The sequence below is a fragment of the Polyodon spathula genome, chromosome 9, assembly GCF_017654505.1.
Source record: "Polyodon spathula isolate WHYD16114869_AA chromosome 9, ASM1765450v1, whole genome shotgun sequence".
NCBI lineage: Eukaryota > Metazoa > Chordata > Actinopteri > Acipenseriformes > Polyodontidae > Polyodon > Polyodon spathula.
In genome coordinates this window covers 16,265,040-16,287,514 of record NC_054542.1, presented here as the reverse complement: position 1 = coordinate 16,287,514, position 22,475 = coordinate 16,265,040, and the positions used below count along the sequence as shown (strand labels likewise).

Here is a 22,475-nt window from a genome sequence, read left to right as displayed (position 1 = left end):
ATCTGTATAGACGGGACGGACTGCACTTAAATAACAAGGGAACCAGTCTACTTGGAGAAAAGATCCTCGAGCAGGTTCAGAAGCATTTAAACTAGAAAGGAAGGGGGGAGAAATCAACAAAAAAACAGAAGGGAGACCGCATCAAAACAAGAACAACAACTCAGGTAAGACAACCATTAAATGTATTTATCTAAATGCTAGAAGTATCAGAAACAAAATTCTAGAACTTGAAGCTACTGCACTAACAGGTAACTATGATGTGATAGGTGTTACAGAAACGTGGTTGTCTGAGAGTGATGGGGACGAATATAATATTTGTGGGTATACACTGTATAGGAAAGACAGGCAGGACAGAAGAGGAGGAGGGGTAGCGCTATACATAAGAAACAGTCTTGAAGCCCAGGGGTTAAACCTGGACAAAGAAAATAAAACCGAATCAATATGGGTCAGAATGACAGACAAAAATTCAAAAGGCATAATAATAGAAGCATGCTATAGACCGCCAGATTCAGACGGTGAGCAAAATAATCTGTTATACAATGACATTAGAAATGTGTGTAGCAAAGGAGAAGCCATACTAATGGGGGATTTCAACTTCCCCCAAATAAAATGGGAAAACCCGGTGGGTAGCGCGAAGGATGAAATAGAAATGGTGGAAATGACAAATGACTGCTTCCTAACACAATTTGTGAAGGCACCCACTAGAGGGGAGGCATGCCTTGATTTAGTCTTTTCAAATAACGAAGATAGAATAACTAAAACAGAGGTCAGAGAACCACTGGCAAACTCAGACCACAACATGGTCTCATTTGAAGTGTTTTTTAAATCCCCAAAAGTAATGACTAAAGCTAAGGTTTACAATTTTAGAAAAGCAAACTATGAAGGTATGAAACAGAGACTAACAGAAGTAGATTGGAGTAAAATAGAGAAAACACCCACAGAAGAAGGATGGTTGTTCTTCAAAAATGTAGTACTAGAGGCGCAAAACAATTACATCCCTAAAGTAGACAAATCTAAATGTAAAACTAAATTGCCAAAATGGTTTAATAGATCAATTAAAAAAAATATTCAGCGAAAAAAGGCACTTTACAGAGCATTAAAAAAGGACCAAAAAGAAAGTACGCAGAAAGAGTACACAGAACTGCAAACGCAAGTCAAAAAGGAAGTTAGAAAGGCCAAGAGAGAAATAGAAATGAACATTGCTAAGGGAGCTAAAACCAATTCCAAAATGTTTTTCCAATATTACAACAGCAAGAGAACATTCAAAGAGGAGATTAAATGTTTAAGAGATACAAATGGCAAAATCATAGAGGAAGAAAAAAAAAATAGCAAATATGTTAAATGATTACTTTTCACAAGTTTTTACAAAGGAAGATACTGACAACATGCCCCACATGTCATCCAGTTCCTATCCAGTTTTAAATAACTTTAGCATAACTGAGGCAGAAGTGTTAAAGGGACTAGGAGCTCTTAAAATAAACAAATCCCCTGGGCCGGATGAGATCCTCCCAGTAGTACTCAAAGAAATGAAAGAAGTAATTTACAAACCGCTAACCAAGATCATGCAGCAGTCTCTTGACACAGGGGTGGTACCGACAGACTGGAAAATTGCAAACATAATACCGATCCACAAAAAGGGAAACAAAACTGAACCAGGTAACTACAGACCAGTAAGCCTGACTTCTATTATATGCAAACTTATGGAAACTATAATAAGATCCAAAATGGAAAATTACCTATATGGTAACAGGGTACTGGGAGACAGTCAACATGGTTTTAGGAAAGGGAGATCGTGCCTAACTAACTTGCTTGATTTTTTTGAGGATGCAACATCGATAATGGATAATTGCAAAGCATATGACATGGTTTATTTAGATTTCCAGAAAGCTTTTGACAAAGTCCCGCACAAAAGATTAATTCTCAAACTGAACGCAGTTGGGATTCAAGGAAACACATGTACATGGATTAGGGAGTGGTTAACATGTAGAAAACAGAAAGTACTGATTAGAGGAAAAACCTCAGAATGGAGTGTGGTAACCAGCGGTGTACCACAGGGATCAGTATTAGGTCCTCTGCTATTCCTAATCTACATTAATGATTTAGATTCTGGTATAGTAAGCAAACTTGTTAAATTTGCAGACGACACAAAAGTAGGAGGAGTGGCAAACACTGTTGCAGCAGCAAAGGTCATTCAAAATGATCTAGACAAGATTCAGAACTGGGCAGACACATGGCAAATGACATTTAATAGAGAAAAGTGTAAGGTACTGCACGCAGGAAATAAAAATGTACATTATAAATATCATATGGGAGATATTGAAATTGGAGAAGGAATCTATAAAAAAGACCTAGGAGTTTTTGTTGACTCAGAAATGTCTTCATCTAGACAATGTGGGGAAGCTATAAAAAAGGCTAACAAGATGCTCGGATACATTGTGAAAAGTGTTGAATTTAAATCAAGGGAAGTAATGTTAAAACTGTACAATGCACTAGTAAGACCTCATCTTGAATATTGTGTTCAGTTCTGGTCACCTCGCTATAAAAAAGATATTGCTGCTCTAAAAAGAGTGCAAAGAAGAGCGGCCAGAATTATTCCGGGCTTGAAAGGCATGTCATATGCAGACAGGCTAAAAGAATTGAATCTGTTCAGTCTTGAACAAAGAAGACTACGTGGCGACCTAATTCAAGCATTCAAAATTCTAAAAGGTATTGACAGTGTCGACCCAAGGGACTTTTTCGGCCTGAAAAAAGAAACAAGGACCAGGGGTCACAAATGGAGTTTAGAAAAAGGGGCATTCAGAACAGAAAATAGGAGACACTTTTTTACACAGAGAATTGTGAGGGTCTGGAATCAACTCCCCAGTAATGTTGTTGAAGCTGACACCCTAGGATCCTTCAAGAAGCTGCTTGATGAGATTTTGGGATCAATAAGCTACTAACAACCAAACGAGCAAGATGGGCCGAATGGCCTCCTCTCGTTTGTAAACTTTCTTATGTTCTTATGTTCTTATGTATCCTGGTCCAAAATACTGGGGCCGAGCCCTTTGAAATAAGAGCTGGCGATCGGGTAGCTCAGCTTGTATATGAACGCATTTGCTACCCACAGGTCAAGGAGGTCTCAGGCCTCCCCTCGATGGACAGAGGAGTGAGAGGATATGGATTCTCTGGAACAAAGGCATAATCATGAAATGTTTTGTGTCGAATGTATAACCATAAAGTGTTTTGTCTTGACTCACTAGATCAATCCCCGGGGACAACGCATGCAATCAGGAGGAAAAACAGGTCGTGCCTCCATACCTAGGGGCAGAACGACCTTATCCCCTTGACCAATACTGTAATGACGTCTTTACACCCCGCAATGACACCTCCCCTGCCCCAAGACCTTCACTTCTTCACCACATGGGCTCATAGAGGTGGGGGAACCATTAGGGTTCATTGAGGAGGTGGTCTGGCACCGAGTCACAGTGCATTGTGATTACTCATTAGAATTGTTACAGACCCATTGTTCTGATTTCTTATCTCTGACTAAGATATTCACAGACCAAATGAAAGATGCACTCACCCGATACGTAAAACAGAGTACTTACCAGTCCATTGATATCCCTAAACGGCGCAAGCGAGATATTCTATCTGAAGCAGCAGGTTGGTTTGGGGCAGCTCATGAATAATGTGAATGCTGAGTTTCAGAAACAGCAGAATGATGGGACAAACTGGTATAATGCTAAAAGCTTTACCAATACAGCTACAGGGGTACATTATAATGCTGTTGCTATTAAATTAGTGGTGAAAGCTTTTAAGGACTTAATTACGGCCGTAATGACAGATGTAACTGTTACACAACACGAAGAGAGACGATATAGAATGGGGACCCTCATGATGGCACACGTTAATCGTGATATAACAGATCTATTAAATAACAGGTTCCCTATCTCACACAGATCATCTTTACAGAATAAAAAAGGAGGCCTCGGAATTGAATGGGCAGCTGACATATGGGACTATGTACTCACCCGCCCAAATCGACACTCCAGACATACATTATCAAATTATGATCCTTTCGGGGACACCGATGCAACGCCAGGCATTGCTTCGGGTGCAAGTGTTGGCGATGCCAGAGGGAAGCCATGTCTATACCCTTAATAATATAGAATGGGTAGGCAATGGTAGTATGTTTAGTATTGAATGTTGTATTCAAGTAAAAAGAATTGTTGTATGTACTTGTATTGCTCACATGAATTCAACTAACCTATCATTGAGGGCGGTAGTACGCCCATTACAGGGGTTTGAGCAAATTGTGCAGCTAAACCAAACCCATTGGTGTGTGACATCCGATCGGCATCACCTATCAATGGGTACCCGGCTCTGTGCTACTAATATTAGTTATTGATTATATGTAAATTATACTATGACTTTAGGCAGCCATGTTATACATCCCTAAACCCCCAGGTGATTAAGTATCAGGACCAGCAAGCTCAAGCATTTTTGCACACAATAGATCATAAACCATTATATCAAACAATTAGGAAAATCACAGTGGCTCTAACTGAAATTCAACATGAAGCAGTGTTAGCTGAGGTACATTTTAATATGGCTACTGATTTGGCTAAAATAAGTCTGTCCCGGACATCTGGTAAAGATTGGGAGTTTGGTAAAGGTGGACCTGACTGGTTTGGGTGGTGGAACATCTCAGGTAGGATTGCATCCTTAGGCTCATTTGTGTGCCTGATTATTGTACTCATCCTATTCTGGAGAATACGAAGGAATATGCGCCCCATACGACAAGAGCGCAGACGTCTACAACATCAACCCCTGAGAACTGCACCCATCTACCAAAATGCTTTGAGCATTTAAGACATTAGGTCCCCGACAAGTGCTAGTAACCTCTGGTGGGGATCCAAAGATCAGATTCTATGGTCTATCTGACCTATGGTCATGGACCATAAGGGGGGACTGAAGGAACCGAACAGGATAGCAGGATCAACTAACGATCATTTGGGAGCGGTTTTACAATGTTTAGTAAGGAACTTGTGAAAGGAGGGGGGAAGGGCAGAATGTTTCAGTACACCATTAGGTTGGGTCAGATGTCCAGGGGCAGTGGGGGGATGGGAGAAGAAGGGCAATGCCTGCTTGCTTGTTAGATTGTAAATTCCAGGCTGAAGTGAACATAACAACCGCAACGGAGGGGGCAATCATGCCCCACAGCTATCTTCTATTGGTTGAGTATATGAGTTTAGGGGGTAGGGATGGATGAATTGTCTGCTGCGTGCCAAATCCTGATAGGAGCAGGGGATTTTATGTAGAAACTATATAACCCATGTATGTGCTTTACCCCGGCAGAATACACTAGTTACTGATGAAGTAACTGTTATTCTCCGGAGCGCTCTGTATTTTGATGACCACTGCAATAAACCTTTGATGCAACAATCAGTGGCGATTGATTGTCTCTGACATCTCTGCACTTTATTTTGCGACCCTACACAAAAAAAAAAAAAAACAACACAAAACATTTGAGTAATTGATTGACAACAACTTTGTCCAAGTTTTGTCCAATCTTACATAAAAATATAAGATTGGAAATTGGCCTATAGCTGTTAACTGTAGGATCCAAATTACTTTTTAAAGCAGGGGTTTAACCACTGCAACCTTAAGTGCAGAGGGAACTATACCAGGGGTAAACGTGGATGTCTGATCCACGGAGGTGTTACTGGCAGTCCTTATTGGAAAAACAGATATTTCCTGAAATCTTTGTGTACTTAGCATACAGAACAGGGAGAAACCTAACAGATAAAAGTGAACGTCAACAAATATTAAGTGTTATAGGCTGAATGCTCTCCTCTCATTCATAGATGTTGTCATGTTTTCAGTGCTTTAAGCTTTACTGTGTCAAACTGGAGCTAAAACTATCTATTGTGTGTCTGATACTAAAACATATGGTGTGAAAATGGAATAGCTTGTGACTTGGCAAGAGAAATGAATCCCTGGAGGGTTCCCAGGTATGGTCACATGACACAGCTCTGCTCTAGGCTTTATAGCTTGTGTTTTACTAAAAGTTAAAACATGTCACATGTTTACAGCAAGAATTTGGCTTTAGCATGTCAAGCCCCTAACTGGCATCCATTTTGATTAGGTTCTGTCCATGGCTTGTAGAAAAAGTGTTATTTTAACAGTTAACAAATTATAAATGAATCTCTTTGAGGTCCGAGTTTCAGCATCAACGTATCCATGTCTACCACCAGCATCCCCTTTAAGTCACGTAACTTTCATTTCAGAAACCAATTTGTTCCCACATTTGTAGTGCAGATTTTATTGAGAAAAAATTCCACTGATGTGTGCAATAGGCTTTTTCTCAACTATTTAGATATATTCAAGTAATTAAAGTAATTTGTATTATAAAAAGAGAAATGATATACAATTAAATTGCTTTAGACATTTTCTTATATTGTACAAATTGTATGTTTTGTGATGGATGCTTGCTTTCTATTAAATATTCAGTGTTATATACAGGTTAGACTGAACAGGGTCTGACTGGACTGTTTGATCATACAAGCAGAACATATTCCAGGCAAGGAAGGTGGAGAGGTTTTGCAAAATCTGATTGTCCAGGTCTGTCTGGTCTCACAAAATCATGTCTTTATTAGTAACAAACTGATAAAATGCTATTTGAAGCTACCCAACTTCTGCTCAAAAACACAACAAAAATAATAAATGATCCAATAATCTCATCAATATATTATTTTCTTCTAAAAATTACTTTGGCAAGAAGTTCAGACCATCATGCTCTTCAGCTAATAGTGCAAGCTACTGATCAGGACATTCAACACATGTCCCTCTGTCTCCAGATTTCAGCAATCTCTATGAAGTGTGCAGAGGTGAGACTTCTGCAAAGTTGAGGGTCCCATGATCTGCCTGTGCGCAGGAAGCAGAGAGCTGCTGTTTTGCAACTATTGTGACAAGGCTCTGATATGTGACCCTTGTGGTTAAGGTACCAGAAGTGCTGAAAGGCACGGTCGTCTTGAAGGAAGCTCCCTATCAGTCCATCCCAGTCTGCAGGGAGTGCAGATTTCAATCCATAGTGCTCCTGTGCACGGTACAGAAGAGTCCAGCGAGGGGGGGCAACATTTTTATTCACCTCGGTCAAGTTCAGGATGTAGGTCTCATGGTCCACAACCAGGTGTGAACTGCCAGGGTAATCACCATCAAGTATGTAGACCCGGTAGCCTGCCAAGCAAAACACAGGGTACCTCATTTATTAATCTTTCATAACAATTGTGTAGCACTATTATCAAAAAAAAGTCAAACAAATAACATTTTGATGGAGTACATGTTGTACAGGTCTGGTTATACTTATAGGTCTGGTTTCATAAAACGTGATTTGCATTAGTTCTAGCTATCTAAATTAACATTAAGTAATCCAAGATTACTGCTTATCAGTGTCGCTAAAGCCTTAATTATTGTATTTAAGTTATTACGTGTGTTCGGATCACCACATATGTATGAGCTATCTTTTCAAGCAACCTGCTGAATAATACATTTTGAGTTTTTTTGTGTGTTTTATGAATTGTTTGTATTAATCATATGAACATAAGAAACAGAGACTAACAGAAGTAGATTGGAGTAAAATGTAGAAAACATCCATAGAACAAGGATGGCTGTTTTTTAAAAATGTAGTACTAGAGGCGCAAAATAATTACATCCCAAAAGTAGATAAATCTAAATCCAAAACAAAATTGCCAAAATGACTTAATAGATCGATTAAAAAAAATATTCAATGAAAAAACGCACTTTATAGAGCATTTAAAAGGGACCAAAAACAAAATACACAAATAAAGGACTCGGAACTGCAAACGCAAGTCAAAAAGGAAGTTAGAGAGATAGAAATGAACATTGCTAAGGGGGCTAAAACCAATTCGAAAATGTTTTTCCAATATTACAACAGCAAGAGAATATTCAAAGACGAAGTTAAATGTCTAAGAGATAAAAATCGCAAAATCATAGACGAAGAAAAATTTATTAAATACGTTTTTCAAAGCAGGATACAGATGTGCCCCACATGTCATCCAGTTCCTATCCAGTTTTAAATAACGTTAGCATAACCAAGCAAGAAGTGTTAAAGGAACTAGGAGCTCTTAAAATAAACAAATCCCCTGGGCCGGATGAGATCCTCCCAGTAGTACTCAAAGAAATGAAAGAAGTAATTTACAAACCACTAACCAAGATCATGCAGCAGTCTCTTGACACAGGGGTGGTACCGACTTTGACACACATGCTTGTGTGGGTTACACAGATTTTAGACATGTAGATATAAAATGTAATATTGGTACGGGCATCAAACAAAAAACTAAAAGTGTTTCCAAGAACAATAAAGAAATAATTCAAGAGCCTGGACAGAAAAGGGGTGCAACAGAAAATGAGAAAGCAAAAACTAATATAAATGACTACTCTATACAGGTTTTCATCAGTGAGCATACCAATAACTCCTGTTACAGACAGTCCACTTGCTATGCTAGATACATCGGTCTTACTTGCTAACCACTCACCTGGGTTGAGGTTCACATAGGTGGTGACACTGGGAGCAATAAACGCCACAGACACTGGTCGGCTGAGAGTTTCTTCATCATAAAACATCTGGAATTCATCTAGGTGTGTATGTCCAAAAAACTGTCCTGTGATGGTACCCTCATACCTTGAGATGGAAGAAGAATAAAAATTCAGAGTTATTAAAGTTTTTATGTGTACAGTACAAGCATTCAGTAATGTACTTGTTTCTTTTTTCAGGCTGAAAAAGTCCCTTGGGTCGACACTGTCAATACCTTTTAGAATTTTGAATGCTTGAATTAGGTCGCCAAGAAGACTACGTGGCGACCTAATTCAAGCATTCAAAATTCTAAAAGGTATTGACAGTGTCGACCCAAGGGACTTTTTCAGCCTGAAAAAAGAAACAAGGACCAGGGGTCACAAATGGAGTTTAGAAAAAGGGGCATTCAGAACAGAAAATAGGAGACACTTTTTTACACAGAGAATTGTGAGGGTCTGGAATCAACTCCCCAGTAATGTTGTTGAAGCTGACACCCTGGGATCCTTCAAGAAGCTGCTTGATGAGATTTTGGGATCAATAAGCTACTAACAACCAAACGAGCAAGATGGGCCGAATGGCCTCCTCTCGTTTGTAAACTTTCTTATGTTCTTATGTTCTTATGTACTGTAATCCAGACGAAAGATTTCAGTTAAAACAAGTCAATAACAATATTCAGTAGTTTTTAGTATTATTATATATGTGTACAATGCCTACTTACTTACTATCATGGATTTCTATTTCCTCTTTATCTATCACTGGATAAAAACTGTGGATGGTTTCTGTCACAGATCCCAAACATAATTTGAGTTTATGCATTTTATGTTCTGTTTCCTGTACTTACCAGCATTGATCTTCAAATACTCTAGCGACAAAACCTTTTGCCATATTTACATACAATTAATTCCACGAGCAACAGCTATTACATTTACTGAAAAATAGGACCATGTAGTATTTCAGCAAATGTTTCATCTCCCTTTATTATTTTTTTATATTCAAATATAGATATTAAACATTTCAGGCACAGCATTCAATTAGAAATGCGTATTTTCTGCACAAAAAATAAACATGGTATGACAAAATGTCAAATGTCTGTATTTACAAGATTTAGGTTCCAAAACGAATTAAAAGATTGGGTTAACAGGATAGCACATCTCTGAAATTAATATATACATAACCCATGTATATTGTATTTTCTGCTGTTACTTGAGTAATGCACACTTAGCATTCACTTGATTGTAGGGAGCAAGATGTCTGTACTGAAGCAATACTTGCCCACAGAATCTATCACGTCTGCACGTTCCACCTGCACACATGCGTGATTTCGACTGAGTGGAATCCACTATGGAAGGGGAAGCAGGCATCTGATGATTGTGCCTATGGAGAGCGCTCTGTGTAGCTCATGAACCTTGCTGTTTTCAACTTGTATCAGTAAAGTATAAATGTTCCAGTAAACATGAATAATAAATCACAATACTCATAAATAATAATCACAATACTCATACTTTGATGTTTTTTTTATTTATTTATTAGGCACGGTTTAATTTAGAAGTAGCGACTGGTTGAACTTGTTTTTGGTTCTTGAAATTCATATATTTTTTATATTCAAAAGAAAAGGTGAAATCACTTCATTTTACCTGGCACAGACTGGGGTGGTTTCGTGACTTGTATACATGAAAATAAGTTATGGGGGTTAAAAAGCACTGCAATGGTAATTATACAATACACTTTTGTATACAGGTTTATTCTTTAGTGTATTGCAACATTGTACCATCCATCGTCATTTTAAATGTTGCATCTGATTTGAATAGAAATTACCAAGGACTGTTGTGACATCACTGCATGCAAAAAAGTTACAATGCAAAACCACCTATTAGCCCCATTTGTACTGACTACAACAATTGCAAACTGTAAGTGATTTGTTACAAGTTTTAAGAGTAAAGGGGTGTTTTTGCAGGTTGAAGTTAACACTGCCTCTGACCTCTTCTAAAACAGTTGCACAGTTCACATCCAGGTATTTTGTAAATATGTATGCCCAGGTTACAACTATAGTTAGTTATAACATTATTCCATATTTAAATATACAATTCATATTAAGTGAAAGTAAACTACTTGTGAGTAACTTCCTTAGCTTCTGAAACGATAACGTATGATTAGAGAATGTTACTTTTTTATATGTATTTTTGGATTTTTAGAAGTGCAAATGAATTCAAATACGCCGTTTGCATAACAGCATAAAGTGTTATTGTGCTTCTTAAGCTGGGGACTGCCCGGTGCGATCGTCGCATCTCTCTGGCAGAGGCTGTGTTGCAAGAAAGACCTCTGTGAGCGGGCATCACACGCTGCCCGACTGAAATTGCAGGAAAGATACAATCTGTGATTTTTTAAACTGCCCTGGATGCATAAAGTACAGCAGCAAAGGGTCAAATCAATGACAAGAAGCAAAAACATGAGGCTAAGACAGTACTATATACAATTTTGGCTAGATGGCGGCATGATCGTGACAACCACATATGACTGGTGTCGCAAATAACGCTAAATCAGCTAGGCTGGTTAGTAAAACACTGAATCCTTTTGTATGGAGAATCTCAGTAGCTAAGGCTCATGGTTCATCAACTGATTCAGATTCAGTTGTATTGAGTTTGCCCACTAATGATGATAAACAAACTACAAGTTAGGTGCCTGCTGATATGAAAAACAGTAAGTTTTGGCCCCCTACTGTATTCTGGATGAATGGCATCCCCTCTAAAGTGTCTCCATGTGAGCAGAAAGAAGTGTATAGTAACAATGTGTACAGATCCAGAACTATTGTACATGGTGCAGAAGTAACCCTGACACATAAATTAAAACATAATCCTCTTGTTAATTGTGCATGTAATATGTGCCAAAGCAAGTCATCAGTGACTGGGCTCAGACTTGGTCCGGCATGCAGTCATTTGGCTAAACACTGTAGAATCTTGTTTGAATGCAATGATTCTGTAGGTGTTTCTTTCTCTCATTTAAATGTAAACCCAAAAAGATATTAAGAGGATTGAATGCATGAGTTGTGAAAGGGTCACTTAGTAAAATGGGCGCATCTGGGAAAATTAGAATGTGAGGAAGGTGTCCCTACTAAGCGTGTACAAGTGTCTTGTAGGTACAAAGTCAAGGCCATGGCGACTCACACCTGTGATGCGAGACGATGGATTCGAGAGCCTATTATCGTGTTCATTGAGCCTACTTGAGTGGAACCTGAGACCGAAGTGGAGTCCTGCTGGGAGCGAGCTGAAACCCTTGACTTTGTGCCTATTTAAAATGAAATGTATTAATGCAATAATATGTGTTATAATCCTTTGTCTTGTTTGTATAATCTTTAGTTTGGAAAATTGTGTAAGTGTGTAATCAAAAGTAACGCGTAATGCTGTTTTAATTCTTAATTGTGAAACTTATGTATTTTCTTTATATAAAATCATGCAGTAGAAGCTGGTATACTTTGATACAAGTGGACAGTTTTTAGGCAGTTTCTTATCAAGATGGGCTTGATTCCCAGAATTGAATGCTAAGTTTCTGCAGCACCCTTTTTAGCCTAAGAAAATGTTGTTAAATGTTGAAATAAGGTTTAATATGCTTGCTTTTTACTATAAACTATTTATGCGTGTAAGACCATATGCTTAAAACTGCCTGTTATAATAATATACATGAAATTGTTTCTCATCAAGATAGGTTCGCATTTAAAATAGTTAATAATCGTGTTCTATAGGGAGTAAACTGTCTAGTTTGACTCTGAGTTAAAAGATGATGCAACATAAAGGGATATTGTTTGAAAAATAAAATAAGAAGCTTAAAAAGTAATTTTAAGAAAAAGAATAGAAGATGGGTTTTAAGAAAGTAAAAACTTTATAACTTGCTGTGAGCCTGTCTTGAAGTCGTGCCAGAAAGTAAAGAGATAGTTGGCACGAAGAGCGGAGTTCTCTTATCTAACAGCATCAAGGTTAGAGTGTCTTCTCACCATAGAAAAATTGGAAAAAACTTTGATTATCACTGGAAATTGGAAAGCTAAGCGCACAACTAGAAAACTGGTTTTAGCTGGTTTTTGTGCAGCTGAAAAAAATAGGAGGACGTCCGCAGTTCAGCTGAATTCGTGCTGTTAGGAAACTCATAGGACAGAGACATTACAATCTTACACTTAAATAAAAAACAAATAGATTATCCATGAAGAGAAACTCTATATTGGGAAAAACATAAGATGGAAGTTCCCTATAATATCTGTTAAGCACACGCCTGTAAAGAGAGAAGGAAAACTAATTTGAAAAATAGAATGGCATGAGGGAATATATTATTAGACATTAATACATATAATCAATATAATCATAACTAATAGTGTTGTATATATTTCAAACAACACTTATATATTCAACAATAACACAATAGTGTTGTATATACTTCAAACAACACTCATATATTCAAAATAATATTATTTTCTTTGGGGTCGAGAAATGAGCGGGTGAGATCATGATTGGATGTGTGGACCAGGTGTCATATCTTGAAAAATTGCTGACACAAGGCTCTAAATTTTTAGGCTGTTGTGTGCCAAAGAGATAAAAGTTAGACTTGATAAAGATTCTCCATGTATTCCTATGGAGACGAATCCTATAAAAACTCACACTTTTTGCAAAAGGGTACCACATTCAAGACCTTTGCTTGACAGGGTGAAGTGGTCCATCACTTGCAGATCTCCACCAGACTGATTCCTTTGTTCACGCTACTTTTCCTTATAATAGGAGGTAAGCATATTACTAACATTATTATGTCTTACATGTATTGGTTGCATTGCTATAAAGTTTTGAAACTATGTTTTGGTTTTAAGAGAGTGTTATATTGAATGAAACTAAAATATAGAAGTGGGTGCTTACAAACTGCTTGTGTTGGAATTTGGAGGTCTGATCAACCTACCTTTTTCCAAATATTAAAAGCATTTTAATAAACCGAAGGAGCATTGCTCTGATTCGTAAAACTTAAAATGAATGAGTCTTGAGTGTCTTTCTTTCTGATTTAATAAAGACTATATGGACTTACTTACAGCTCGTCCAGTGCTCGAACATAAACCACTAGGAGTTTATAACATCTCTGTCCTCCTAACGTCTCCCCTGAGTTAAGAGAGTGCAGAGTAAACAGAAAATAAATAAGACCGAATAAAAAGAGTACGTGAAAATCTGCAAAACGCAGCAGACGTGACACTGGAGACGTGCATATCTCTATTAGTACACACACTCACACACACACACACAACACAACATATATGCATTCATACATACACACACAAGGTATTCCATTGGGTTGTATATGTCTGGTTGCACAACTCTTGTAAACAAGCCCTGACAGCCCCATAAACATTGTACTTTTTAACTATGAAATATTTACACAATACTTAAAAAATGCTGCTACAACCATGTTTCATTTAATATTAATAGTGTTTTCATTAAATTATAAACTAAATCACGTTTTTATTTACAATGTAGGGAACATACTGTGTCGAACAAATGCCTATAATGAAAACATGGGTTCAGGTACGCAGAAGCAGGGAAAAAAATAAACTTCGTCAAACACAACCACCAGAAATCAAAACAACCAACATATTTGAGTCACTTCAAAATTCTGATGAGCAAAACCAACAAGAGAGCGAAAGGAACAACATCCAGGACCCTATTGACAGTGGTGACCAGACAGCAAAAAGAAGGGAGGTCATGATTGTTGGGGACTCCATATTGAGAAACACAGCAAGTTCAATTCGCAGTTTGGACCCCCTTACTACAACAGTGTGCTGCCTTCCGGGAGCCTCGGTCAAGCACATCACTGAGAACGTGGACACGCTCCTAGAACGAACAGGAGACGACCCGGTAGTAGTCGTCCACATCGGTACAAACAACATTGGAAGAGACAGACCAAAATCCCTGCAAAACAAATTCAGAGAGCTAGGAAGGAAATTAAAAGAGAAAACCAAAACTGTGGTATTTTCTGGTATACTACCGGCACCTTGCTAAGGACCATATGGACAGCTGGAAATCTAAATGCATGGCTGAAGACGTATCTTGATCATTGGACCACATTCTACAATGAGGACTATCTGTATAGACGGGGCGGACTGCACTTAATTAACAAGGGAACCAGTCTACTTGGAGAAAAGATCCTCGAACAGGTTCAGAAGCATCTAAACTAGAAAGGAAGGGGGGAGAAATCAACAAAAAAACAGAAGGGAGACCGCATCAAAACAAGGACAACAACTCAGGTAAGACAACCATTAAATGTATTTATCTAAATGCTAGAAGTATCAGAAACAAAATTTTAGAACTTGAAGCTACTGCACTAACAAGTAACTATGATGTGATAGGTGTTACAGAAACTTGGTTGTCTGAGAGTGATGGGGACGAATATAATATTTGTGGGTATACACTGTATAGGAAAGACAGGCAGGACAGAAGAGGAGGAGGGGTCCGCTATACATAAGAAACAGTCTTAAAGCCCAGGTGTTAAACCTGGTCAAAAAAAACAAAGCCGAATCAATATGGGTCAGAATAACGGACAAAAATTCAAAGGGCATAATAATAGGAGCATGCTATAGACCGCCAGATTCAGACAGTGAGCAAAATAATCTGTTATACAATGACATTAGAAATGCGTGTAGCAAAGGAGAAGCCATACTAATGAGGGATTTCAACTTCCCCCATATGAAATGGGAAAACCCTATGGGTAGCACGACGGATGAAATTGAAATGGTGGAAATGGCAAATGACTGCTTCCTAACACAATTTGTCAAGGCACCGACTAGAGGGGAGGCATGCCTTGATTTAGTCTTTTCGAATAACGAAGACAGAATAACTAAAACAGAGGTCAGAGAACCACTGGCAAACTCAGACCACAACATGGTCTCATTTGAAGTGTTTTTTAAAACCCCAAAAGTAATGACTAAAGCTAAGGTTTACAATTTTAGAAAACAAAACTATGAAGGTATGAAACTAAAAGGTATGAGACTAACAGAAGTAGATTGGAGTAAAATAGAGAAAACACCCACAGAAAAAGGATGGTTATTCTTCAAAAATGTAGTACTAGAGGTGCAAAACAATTACATCCCTAAAGTGGACAAATCTAAATGTAAAACTAAATTGCCAAAATGGTTTAATAGATCAATTAAAAGAAATATTCAGCGAAAAAAGGCACTTTATAGAGCATTAAAAAAGGACCAAAAAGAAAGTACACAGAAAGAGTACACAGAACTGCAAACGCAAGTCAAAAAGGAAGTTAGAAAGGCCAAGAAAGAAATATAAATGAACATTGCTAAGGGGGCTAAAACCAATTCCAAAATGTTTTTCCAATATTACAGCTGCAAGAGAACATTCAAAGAGGAGGTTAAATGTTAAGAAAAAAAATAGCAAATATATTAAATGATTACTTTTCACAAGTTTTTACAAAGGAGGATACGGACAACATGCCCCACGTCATCCAGTTCCTATCCAGTTTTAAATAACTTTAGCATAACCGAGGCAGAAGTGTTAAAAGGACTAGGAGCTCTTAAAATAAACAAATCCCCTGGGCTGGATGAGATCCTCCCAGTAGTACTCAAAGAAATGAAAGAAGTAATTTACAAACCGCTAACCAAGATCATGCAGCAGTCTCTTAACACAAGGGTGGTACCGACAGACTGGAAAATTGCAAACGTAATACCGATCCACAAAAAGGGAAACAAAACTGAACCAGGTCTCTTGAAGTCTATTGTTATTGTAAAGTTGTTTTTTTTTGTCGTTTTTACATACATGTCAACCCCCAAGTGATCATACCAGTGAGACCCCTGCTGAAAAACCTTGGAATTGATGAAAAACACTAACCTAGACCCTGGGGGCTGTGGGGGTTTGGTGGTGATGGTGACAGATCATGAATTTAGCACATGGCTGACAGCTATGTCACTGACCTAGACCAGGGGCCATGTAGGCCATGCGAAGTAAACAACATGAATACAGAACAGGTTTGCATTTGCTCCTTTTGTGGAGACAATATAAATGAAACAAATAAATAAATAATCTGGGTACAACACTTGGTAGGCATCATCCTGGGGACAATGGAATTCAAATAAATGGAATTCAAATATAGCGAAATGGTGTTCTTTTGTAAATGGCTGCCACCTACGTTTCGTTCTTAAATTTAAAACCACTTCAGTTGAAAAACGGTTTATTTGATTAACTAAGCTGACAAGCATCATCCCTGTGTACATACAACTGACTTTTTCAAAAATTGTGTTTGTGCTTAAACCAATATGGCCATCTGACACATTTCTTTAAACGTCAAACATAAAACTAGCTTATAAATCCTTACAAAGTACAGCTAGGTTAATGGTTACTATTGAACACATAAAGGAAACCATATGTGCTATTGTCACAAAGATGGCCGGAGTGGGTGGGAACTTTGTCATATATACCCCCCCCTGTGCAAAGCACACGTGGCCTCAATGACCACCTCCCCCCTTAAAAGTCCAAAAGTCCAGCACAAAGTCCTGGGCCTGGACCGGAGGCTTCAAGGGGCCCACAGGTCGTAAGGCTGTCAGCAGCAATGCCAACAGCAGGGTGGCATACTCCTGCCAGGGTAGTCCTGGCAGCGGAAAGGCTGCTTGGGGGGTGGTCTCCTGACCTCCCCCCTTCTTCAGAGCCGGCAGCTCCCCTGGGTGGGGCTCCGACCACACTACTTCCAGCAGCGAAGTGCAGTGGGAGCAGGTCTCTTGACCTCCCCCACGATCTCCGGCAGCGAAACTGCTGCAGTGGGAGCAGGTCTCCGGACCTCCCCCACGATCTCCGGCAGCGAAACTGCTGCTGGGGTTGGTGGTCTCCAGACCTCCTCCCCCTTCTTCGTGGCCGGCAGCTCCCCTTGGTGGGGTTCCAGCCACAGTACTGCCTGCTGCGATGCGGAGCAACAGGCAGCCCTCAGCGATGCTGAGCGGCTGGCAACCCCAGTCGATGAGGAGCGGCTCGCAACCCCAGGCGAAGCAGTCCCAGCGACCCCAGGCGATGCAGAGTGGTGGGCAACCCCAGGCGATGTGGAGCAGCTGGCAACCCCAGGCGATGCAGGAGCAGCTGGCAACCCCAGGCGATGCAGAAAGGCTGGCAACCCCAGGCGAAACAGTCCCAGCGACCCCAGGCGATGTGGAGCGGCGGGCAACCCCAGGCGACGCGGAGCGGCGGGCAACCCCAGGCGACGCGGAGCGGCTGGCAACCCCAGGCGACGCGGCGGCATCCTTGGGCGAAGCGTGGCAAGCATCCTTGGGCGAAGCGTGGCAGGCATCCTTGGGAGAAGCGAGGCTGGCATCCTTGGGAGAAGCGAGGCTGGCATCCTTGGGAGAAGCGAGGCTAGCATCCTTGGGCGATGCGTGGCAGGCATCCTTGGGCGAAGCGTGGCAGGCATCCTTGGGCAAAGCGAGACAGGCATCCTTGGGCAAAGCGAGGCAGGCATCCTTGGGAGAAGCGAAGCTGGCATCCTTGGGCGATGCGTGGCAGGCATCCTTGGGTGAAGCGAGGCAGGCATCCTTGGGCAAAGCGAGGCAGGCATCCTTGGGCGAAGCGAGGCAGGCATCCTTGGGCGAAGCAAGGCAGGGAGTCAGGACAAGCTGCGGTGCGGGTGTTGGCCCTCTTTTCGGCCACTGCGGCCGGGCGGTTCTTCCCCATGCTTCCCTCAGCAGCCTATGCAAGGACCGCCAGCATCCAGACCCCAGGCGATGCGGAGCGGCAGGCAACCCCAGCCGATGCGGAGCGGCTGGCGACCCCAGGCGACGCGGAGCGGCTGGCAACCCCAGGCAATGCGGAGGCATTCTTGGGCGAAGTGTGGCAGGCATCCTTGGGCGAAGCGTGGCAGGCATCCATGGGAGAAGCGAGGCTGGCATCCCTGGGAGAAGCGAGGCTGGCATCCTTGGGAGAAGCGAGGCTGGCATCCTTGGGCGATGCGTGGCAGGCATCCTTGGGCGAAGCAAGGCAGGGAGTCAGGACAAGCTGCGGTGCCCTCTTTTCGGCCACTGTGGCCGGGCGGTTCTTCCCCATGCTTCCCTCAGCAGCCTATGCAAGGACCGCCAGCATCCAGTCCTGGTCCTCTTTCTTGTACAGGGAGAGGCAGCTCCTGCTCCTCTCCCCCTGATGGTGATGTACGAGAGGCAGCTCCAGCTCCTCTCCTCGTGAGGGTGGGGAAAGTGATACCAGCAGGCATTCATCCTCTGCTGGTGGAAAGGGGCCCAGCAGGCGTTCACCCTCTGCTGGTGGGGGAAGTGATACCAGCAGGCATTCATCCTCAGCTGGTGGGGGAAGTGATACCAGCAGGCATTCACCCTCTGCTGGTGGACAGGGACCCAGCTGGCATTCACCCTCTGGTTGAGGTGGCGGAGGCAGAGGCAGCTCCTGCTGCTCTGCTCCTGCCGGTGGAGGTGGCGGAAGCAGAGGCAGCTCCTGCTGCTCTGCGCCTGCCAGTGGAGGTGGCGGAGGCGTGTAGTCTCCTGGCGGTGGAGGTGGGAGCGGTGTGTAGTCTACCCTTGTTACAGGGGACTGGTGCGGCTCTCCCTCACTGGCAAGGGACTGGTGCGGCTCTCCCTCCTGCTCTGGAGACAGCGGTGGAACCTCTCGATCTGGCACTGGAGATGGCACCAACGGCTCCTCTCACTCTGGCGCTGGAGACGGCTCCTCTCCCTCTGGATCTGGAGGCAACGTTCCCAACGTTCCCCATCTCTGGCCCACAGCAGGTCAACAACCAGTGGGAGGTCCTCCTCGCTCCACTCCGGGTCCGACACCCAGTCCAGCATCTCCTCAGATGACGCGAAAGGCTCAGTTTCCTCCCTCCTGGGATCTAGTTCCTCCTCCTCCTCCTGCAGTCGTTGCTGCTGCTTTATTTTATTTATTTTTTGTAATCCAATCCATTTGTAATTTTGTATTTTTTTTTTTTCAAAAAATGCGGTTCCTGCTCTGGTCTGACGCTTGGAGGCGCTGTTGTCCCGATTCTGACACCACATGTCACAAAGACGGCCGGAGTGGGTGGCATCAGAACAGAAGCAGGAAAATAAACAAGAGAGAGGTGGAGTTTGGAGAAGCTGAGCGAATGTTTTTCGCTCAGCATTTAATAAATAAACAGAACAGACAGAAAATAAAAAGGTTGTATAAACAAAAACACAGGACACGGCACATTTGCCAGAATAAACAGACTAACAAAACAGACGATACAGACAAACACGGTGAGCAGATATTTATCTACTATTATTATTCTTATGATTATTTTTACCTCCATCTCCTATCCCGTTCTCCACTCACTGAACACACAACCGCGAGTGGGTGAAAACATGCTGCTTTTATGCAGCTGTACCAAGACTCGATTGCTAATCAATCATTCAATTGGAGTCTCGGTACAACTGCACATGAATTAATAAAGTGCAATTCCCCGTGCTCACATATTATTATTTTTTACTTGCACGTGAAGGGCTGTGCAATCCTCGTGCCTAAATGCAAATATACATTTTAAACATTCGTGCTACACAGACCCGTTTATATCCCGTGTACCAATGACTATACACCAACCTTAACACATAATACGCAACATATAACAGAAGATATACACAGGGGTTGGCACTTTGTCACAGCTATCCAAAAATGACATTGCCTGCGACCGTTGACCTCCCCTTAAGTTAAAATGTAAAACTAGCTTATAACACCTTACAGAGTGTATATGGGTTAATGTTTACTATAGAACACATCTAGGAACCCATATATGCTCTACTCAAAAGTTGCCTTGATAGTGACCTTTGACCTTTGCTTAAGGTCAAATGCAAAACTAACTTATAAGTAGGGTTTCTAGTTTTCCTGCTCCCTCCCTTTAAACCTTAATTAACAGTTGTTAAGCCTTAACTGAATACCATATTGTTTAAATCAGCAACACACTACTAGAAACTAACGCAGTGGAAATTAATAAGCTGAATTCAGTGATTAGAGCCAGAACGAAATGCAACTAGAACCAGGTGAGATCAATGCATGTTGTTTGTTAACACAATCAAGAGTGCAGATAGGGTCATGGTTACTACGAAACACATACAGCAACCCATATATGCTCCTATTGTACAATATACTACAAAGATTCGTAGAGGCCAATGGGCTACCATGTGAAATACAGTCATAGGTCACATGGTATGGTACTTAGACCCCGATCATCCTGCTTGCAGCTATATAATAATAATAATAATAATAATAATAATAATCTGAATCCGAATTCTGCAGGCTTTTGCAAGTACAATCTTTTGTTAACGGGGATCCAGCATACCAGTTGCCCAGATGAGTTCAACAAATTTTTCAGTAAATACTAACTTACACAAACAATTTTGTAACTTTTGCTGGAAGCTGATATTAAGCCCCATATTTGTCTTTTTGAACAAATTTGTGGAACCAACAGGTTTTTTAAAATTTATTTTTGTATCGTTTAATTCTTGTGAACCAAATCTATGAATTAGGTGAAGATTGTAATTCAACTACGAATGGTTTCTTAAGCCTGGTGCTGAGGTTGGCAGCCCGCAGCAGTAATATACAAGACCACTGGCACGAATTTCCAGTTACGCTAATTGAATACATTTTAGGTAGAAACATGACTAGTGTAATAGAAATCGGTCTTATCTTACTGCAAAGTGACTGAAAATTCTAAGCTTAAAGCAATCAGCTTTTAAAAACCGTGCTTTTAAAAACAACACCATTTTAAATCATTATCATTTTAGGAGTCAGCTGCATATGACAATAATTTTAAACATTGAATAAATGGTGTTACACTAAAAAAAAAAATACTGAATGAAGAGGTGTGGCAGAGTGGTTGCAGAGCATAACTGCGTTGATGTCACGGAGCAAGAATAGAAACAAAAAGGTATGTGTGCTGAAACTGAGCGCACTGGCACTCAGCGTTTACTTAATTATATAATCAAAACAAACAGTTAAACGAGAAGCACAAAAAAGGAGAGGCGAGCAGGCCAAACAAAACAGACACTAATATGTTTTCTTGTAACAAGTACCTTTTTCGCTGGTTGGTAGCAGTTGCTCATTCTTTCCTCTCTCTTCCCATTGCGGCCAAAGCTGCAGGCTTTTATAGTGGTGACCGAGGGATTAACCAGCCATTTATTATCTCTTAACCCCTCGGTCACATTCTGCACAGGTTCACTATCGATCTGTGACTGTCAGTTAATTATATTATGCAGCTGATCAGTCATGCATTCCCACAAGGTAGTTCAAAAAAACTAAAACAATAACAAATAATGCCGGCGGCTTTTTGTCCGCCATATATAAACTCATAATAATAACCTCACCCATATACAGATATATACATAGGGGCAGGCACTTTGCCACAAGAGGTCTAAATCCCTTGTATGCTTATTTAATATATTTTGTCAAAAAAGCTACTTAAAGAACTGCTGCATATGAGGGTCATAAATCAGAATGGAGATGGAAGGAATTTAAACTGCATGTTCATTACTTTGCATGGAAAATCTGGTGTTGGCTTGGCTAGATCGTCATATTATTCTAATTTAATCGAAACCAATAAAAACAGTCCTAGATTTCCTCTGGTATAATTCCCTTAGTACTTAAGGTAGCTGTAGTAAAGCCACTGCACAAGAAAAATAATTTGGACTCCAAAGTCTTTTATAATTACATATAGCTTTATAATATAGCACTCTGGAGTCAATAGTAGGTTTAATGCGTGGCTGCGCAGTCTTTCTTGTCATTTTAACGTTTCAGTCTCTTGAGGTGCTTAAAACGGAAAGCCAACCCATTCAACTCTGATTTGTTAAATTTTGTGTCAAACACAGCAACAAAGCTGTCAAGTGATCTAGTCTGCTAGCAGCACAATCAATCCTTGTTGTTAAAAGCATAGTTGTATCTGC

At 40.8% G+C, this 22,475-nt stretch overlaps 1 protein-coding gene across 1 annotated transcript in view; it reads right to left on the bottom strand.

Moving 5' to 3' along the window:
• Nucleotides 1-6,610: 6,610 nt before the first annotated feature.
• Nucleotides 6,611-22,475, bottom strand: part of smpd1 (sphingomyelin phosphodiesterase 1) — a 58,624-nt gene continuing 42,759 nt past the window's right edge. Inside the window, exons 5-6 of the mRNA XM_041258761.1 lie at nt 8,538-8,683; nt 6,611-7,218 (exon numbers count right to left, since the gene is read on the bottom strand). Of these exons, the coding sequence (XP_041114695.1) occupies nt 6,815-7,218; nt 8,538-8,683 (550 nt within the window). The 3' untranslated portion in view covers nt 6,611-6,814. The remainder of the gene's footprint in view (nt 7,219-8,537; nt 8,684-22,475) is intronic.